Source organism: Coptis chinensis, chromosome 6, assembly GCF_015680905.1.
Source record: "Coptis chinensis isolate HL-2020 chromosome 6, ASM1568090v1, whole genome shotgun sequence".
Classification (NCBI taxonomy): domain Eukaryota; kingdom Viridiplantae; phylum Streptophyta; class Magnoliopsida; order Ranunculales; family Ranunculaceae; genus Coptis; species Coptis chinensis.
In genome coordinates this window covers 10,643,694-10,649,668 of record NC_141461.1, presented here as the reverse complement: position 1 = coordinate 10,649,668, position 5,975 = coordinate 10,643,694, and the positions used below count along the sequence as shown (strand labels likewise).

The 5,975-nt window shown below is 36.5% G+C and overlaps 1 protein-coding gene across 2 annotated transcripts; it reads left to right on the top strand.

Moving 5' to 3' along the window:
- Positions 1-2,625: 2,625 nt before the first annotated feature.
- Positions 2,626-4,973, top strand: LOC147491397 (small ribosomal subunit protein uS19). 2 transcript variants are annotated; one of them, XM_086565593.1, is made up of 3 exons: positions 2,626-3,055; positions 3,752-3,886; positions 4,638-4,973. In XM_086565593.1, exons 1-3 carry the CDS (start codon positions 3,050-3,052, stop codon positions 4,749-4,751), a joined length of 255 nt encoding a protein of 84 aa, XP_086421719.1. In that variant the 5' UTR covers positions 2,626-3,049; the 3' UTR covers positions 4,752-4,973. The 2 variants fall into 2 exon arrangements, with proteins under 2 accessions (XP_086421719.1, XP_086421718.1); XM_086565592.1 differs by lacking the exon at positions 2,626-3,055 and adding an exon at positions 3,087-3,498.
- Positions 4,974-5,975: the final 1,002 nt, after the last annotated feature.

The following is a 5,975-nucleotide window of genomic DNA, read 5'->3' as shown; positions in this document are numbered from 1 at the left end:
TTTATACTTTGCTCCTATAGGAATGCCTAGATACTTACAAGGGAGAACATCTACCTTGCACCCCAATATCTCAGCCAAGTTGCTTATGTTGTCGACATATCCCACACTAATGATTGATGACTTAGAGAGATTAATTTTCAGTCCAGAGATCGCTTCAAACAACAGGAGAATGGATTTTATAGTAAGGATGCATTCTGGTGACGCCTCAGTTAGGAACAATGAAATACTTGCAGCTTCAAGTGTTCAGCAAGCTCCTGAATAAGCTGGAATCATCTAGAAATGAAGAAGAGAAAAGTAAGAAAGCAATGGAGAGTTTCGCGTCAGCTTTACATGAAGTTTCCTCGGAAGCTATAGAAGCTAAGGAAGAACTTAATTTACGCCCACTCACAACTTGAAAATCACGTGTTCATTGTACAAATGTGCTTTTGCATTAAGTACATCAACCAAAATACTTTAGCCTGAAAATTAACAGCCTAGACATAGTAAGTTTAAAAAAATAGCAAGCCCGACCACAAGTCGGGTAGCATGGCTAGTCTTCCTATTTACTGAATTAATGTATTAACATTTCATGAAGAAAAAACTTGTTGAATGAATGTGTTAAAAGGTCTAACTTGTTTACTGAATTAATACATTTCAAAATGATTGCTAAATGAATGTATTAACTGGATAAAAAATGGTTATCCTAAAAGAGAATATGATTATATAATAATTCAAATTTCCAATTTGCTTCTGTATTTTGCGGATTCCGAAATTTCTAAATTCGAAAAAGAAATTGTCATCCAAACAATAATTGGATCGGATTTGGAAAAGATATTGCTATCCAAACAAATTTGGAAATTTGTCCGAAAGCCCTTTATCCGATCCAATCCGAAGTTACCAAGCAAGCAAGCAAACATATTTTCACTTGAATCCCGAATCGGGTGGGTCACACAGCTTGCTTGATAATCAAGTTTATAGAAGTATGGGCCATTTACAAAGGCCCGGCCCATTTAGTTTCAAAAACCCTAAAAAAGCAAAAAAAAACTCTCTGCAGCTCCGAAACCTAGGGTGTGTTTTTTATGATGGAAAGGAAAGGAAATACTATGGAAAGGAAAGGAAAATAAGAGTGGTCCACCTTTTCCATAGTTTTTAAAAGCGTTTGTTTTGGAAAGGAAATGGGCTTTCCATATGGAAACAAATGGAAAAGGTTTTGTGTCTTTAGCTAACCCCTGAAATTTTTGTGGAAAGGAAAGGAAAGGAAATAGATAAATAGGAACTTACTACTAATACACTCCACTCAACAATACAATTATTCCTTTCCATAGCTTTTTGCAAAACAAACATGATTATTCCTTTCCCTAGTTTTTAAGGTTTTACCAAACACATACCATTTAAAATTATTTCCTTTCCATTCCATTCCATTCCATTCCATAGTGGACCACCCATTTTATTTCCTTTCCTTTCCATGAGTTAAAATTTAACAAACACACACCTAGTTTAGAAAAGCAGTTGGGGTCTGATTTTTTCCAAAGAAGAACGGCGATTATGGCGGAAGCAGAGGTTGAGGTAGGAGGAGCAGCACCAAAGAGGAGAACGTTTAGGAAGTTTGCATTTCGAGGAGTGGATCTGGACCAGCTTTTGGACATGGGAACTGATGAGTTGGTTTCAGCGTGGTTTGAAAAGGAAACCCATGGCTATTATCAAGAAGCTTCGCAAGGCTATTTTATTTTCAAATTTAATATGTAGGCTGTAGCTAAGAACATCCTTTATAGAAATCTAGTTCTATAACCAAGTCTACATTGCCATGGTTCAGTAATGTAGACATCGTAAACCTGAAAAACTGTCTCCATTCCATTCCATTTAAGCTAAACTGAGTGGAAAGCAGTTTTCCAGCAAATATCACAATCAAATGTTACAATGTTATATACTTTTTCTCACACTTTTCAGCTGGCGTCCTAAATTAGTCAAATGATCCTTTGGTGCGAGTCTAAATTGATGGTGTTTAGTTGGAAGAATAGCACTGCAACTGTTTAAACAGTTGCATATAAGTATGTCATCTGTGAATGTCCAAGCTTTTGGACTTTTGGCGTTGGGGTTCTTTTTCGCATGAAGATCACTGTTGAGTTATACTGATCTTCAAACCAACAACTCATCTCCCCAAATCTGTAAATTCTCATGGTATAATTCAATCCCACATTTCAACACTTGTTATAAAACTCCCCTTAGTGCTCTTATCCGATCCTAAAATTTTTGAACCCAAGGTTAAGCTTTTTAGCGACCTTGGGATTTCTGGACGCAATCTGGGAAAATTTATCTCGTCCGAAACAAGTGTCTTGACAAGGAGTTTGGATTAACAAATTATTCCTACGGTGAATTTTCTTAGGAGTTTAGTTCTTAGAGATAGAAAACTTTGGGTTCGTTCTTAGGAAGGGGAGTCGGGTGCTCTATGAGGCAGAATGGGTAATGGTACCAAACATCGCAATCCTGAGACACCATGGTGTGCCAGAATCCAATATATCAAAGTCCACATTGGTGTACCCTCGAGCTATGTCTCATAAATCTGACCGTTTTAACTATTTGGTATTAATACTCAAGAAAATGGGTTTTAGTCCCTCAAGTAAATCGTTCGCACATGGCCCACATGTGCTTTTGTCAACAAAGAAGACTACATGGGAAGCGAAGGTGGCGGTTTTTAGGAGTTTTGGGTGGTCCGAAGATGAGTGTATCTCTATGTTCTAGAAGCAACCCCTCATGTCCCATTCTGTGGAGAAATTGGAATCAGCTATAGATTTTCTTATGAAGAGCCTGAATTGGACCTGATTTGATGTTTCTAAAATCGCAAGTGTTATAGGATTTAGCTTGGAAAAGAGAATCATCCCAAGAAGCTATGTTCTTCAACCTCTGCCCTCAAAGGGTCTGATAAGTAAGGATGGCGTGGTGACAGCTTTCAGAGAAGCGGAAGATGCTTTCTTGAAGAAATATGTGATCAAGCATCGTGATAAGATACCTGAATTGTGTGAGGCATACCAAAGAGAGATGAGTATTCAAGGTGTCGGTATTGGGTCAACGGATGGATGTAAGACTGGGATATTGTAGAATGTTTGCTTCATCCTTATAGAATAATTAACTTCTTATGTAATATGGTACTTTTTTGCATAGACATGTTTCTCTGCCTGTATTATATATGTTTTCCTCTAGCCGACGTGCACGATCATTACTCGTGTTTACATGCAACATTTAGAGTTATTCTTGGTGTGTTTTCTGTAGAATAACTTAGATGTGTCTGACGGTTGTGTTAAGCTTTGTGGAACTTGTGTTTGGCCGTACTGGTTCTATTGTTTAGAAATGACTGTCATTTAGGAATATAATAATAGGTATATATGCAATTGGGTTGGTTGGGTTGGTTTAAACAACCCAATTTGAGAGATTGAACAGTGGGTTAATATTGTTTGATAGTCAGATTGATGGGTTTTATTCAAATTGCCCAAATGAATATATTAAAGAATGGGATTGTCATATGTAGGTTGCATTTGGAGTTTATTGGTTTAGTATTGTTTTGTTTCAAAATGGTTATTTAGGAACTGGGACAACTAACCCTATTTGAGAAATTGAACAATGGAATCTATGTGTGTTGTTATTTGATAGTTTTTATTGGATAAATTGATCATTTTGTTTATTTATCATGTTTGGTTGTCATATGATCTATGTTTTTGGTTATGTTGGAAGTACTTTTCTTATGTATTGTTCATGTGTGTTTTTTTACTGTGAGAAGAAGCGTGATGCTCCTGCTGGTGAGAAGCCAGAACCTGTTAGGACTCATCTGCATAACATGATCATTGTTCCAGAGATGATTGGAAGCATTATTGGAGTTTACAATGGAAAGACCTTCAACCAGGTTGAAATCAAGGTATTTTCACTACCATTTATAAATGTTTCCAATACAGTTGACCACTATCATTTGTTACTGTCTGTTTTTATGTTTATTGATTTCGTGATGAGACCAGTTATGGCCATTGCTAATTGTTGTTTTGAGCTCACTTGTGATAATTGGCATATGGAAATTGAATGATTTAATGTTGTTGTGATTCGTAATTACTGAGCTGTTTTTTATATTATGCAACCCACTGAGTTGTTGAAGTAGAGTAAAATTATTTTTTAACCTAGCTAGTGGATGCGTTACTCTGGTTTTGTTTCCTCAACTTGTGGTTAGCCAATACGTTTGGGTAGTACATAGATGAAATCTAGAAGACTGTCGCAAAATATTGTGCTCTGTAGGATTTGGCTTTGTACAATTTAAGGAGTGGAAGATGAAGTGTGTTTCTAATATTAAACCAGTATGTTAAGTCTTCATTTGGTAAATTTGAACAAAGTGTAACCTGGATGTCAAGTCTTCATTTGGGTAAAATTAACATATTAAGTATATTCATATCGTTTCTGTACAACGAATACTACTGTTGCTGTGACTATTATATGAAGTTTTATACGAATCCAAAAAGGTTATAGGTGTTTTTAGGTGCCATGCATTGAAGGTGTACTAGTTATTAGGCTACAGTGGCCTTGAGTTATCGACTCAAACAAGCAAAGTTAGTTATAAATGATCTTTTAATTTCGAAATGTTGATTATAAGATGTGCTTATGTATGTTATTTGGTTTTACAGCCTGAGATGATTGGCCACTACTTGGCGGAGTTTTTGATTTCGTACAAGCCTGTTAAGCACGGAAGACCTGGTATTGGTGCCACTCACTCATCTAGGTTCATTCCGCTCAAGTGAAGAATGTTCTGGTCGTTCTTTTTAAGTGCTACTGCCCAATGCTTTCAGCAGGATTTACTTTTGTTTGAGGAATAGCTGTTTGCCTGTCTAGAACTTGTTTTGTTCAAGTCTGATTACAAATGGATGTCATGAATTAGACTTTATTGTCTTAGTGCTTTATTTTATTAGTATGAACTTCTCTTTACTTCTCCTAGCATATCCATCTTTTGGTGCCTTGTCATTTCTCTTATGCTTAACTTTTCCTTCCAAAACACTAGCTGTTATATTGATTACAATGTATTTATCGTTTGTTGTGCTCCATGAGAAAAACATATTGTCCCCCCAGTGAGCGTTGGGAACCTCGTAGACTAGAAGTGAGCTAGTGACTGCTTGGGCCCCTTAAGCTGTACATTCATGTTGGCATACGTAATTTATGCTATTAGCTCTCTAGAAGAAACAGCTTAAAAATCTTAAAATTGTAACTGATGTCGTATGTTGGTTCTTAAAAAACTAAAGTTAAGTGTCGGCAATGTTTGTTTGTGATTGATTAAATATTCTAAAATTATTACTACAATTTTGGACGATTTCCCTTTTAAGAGGACTCTTTTAAATTCGAAAACGTTTCACGTTTTGCTTGCTTTGGGGATGAGCACATCGCAAAAGTTTGTGGATAAGTCAGTCACTCGGTCTCTCCACAAATAACGGAATTTGGTAGAATGCTGAACTATTGTCTGTCTTGTGTACTGTTTCTTATTTGATTACTAGCCATGATTGGGACCATGGTGTCAGGATGAATCCGGTGAAAAGACGTGATTCATTCTGAAAATATTCTATTGATTCTGTGTAGGATGGGCATACAGACATACCCACTCACGGCACCCGGTCAGTGATTCCTTCCCCAGTTTGGAGAGGAATTAGGATGTTTGCTGCTACATGCGCGTTACTATGATTTGTCGAACAAGAAATTTAGTTAATACGTCTAATTGTCTGACTCTATTTCTGATTGAGAAATTAACCTTGGCTCATAACGGCGTTTCTAATTTTCTATGACCATGAACAAGAATACAAAGACTAGACAGAGGTATTGAATGAGGTAAGCAGTACTAATTTTAATTTTCTCATTCCGACTCACTCTTAACTTCTGTAGCCGATGTGAGTATATATAACAAGAGATATCAGTAGGGTTTCTAAGATCTCGAGAACCCTTATTCCTAAAAAAAATTAGTGACTTATGATCAGTCTACC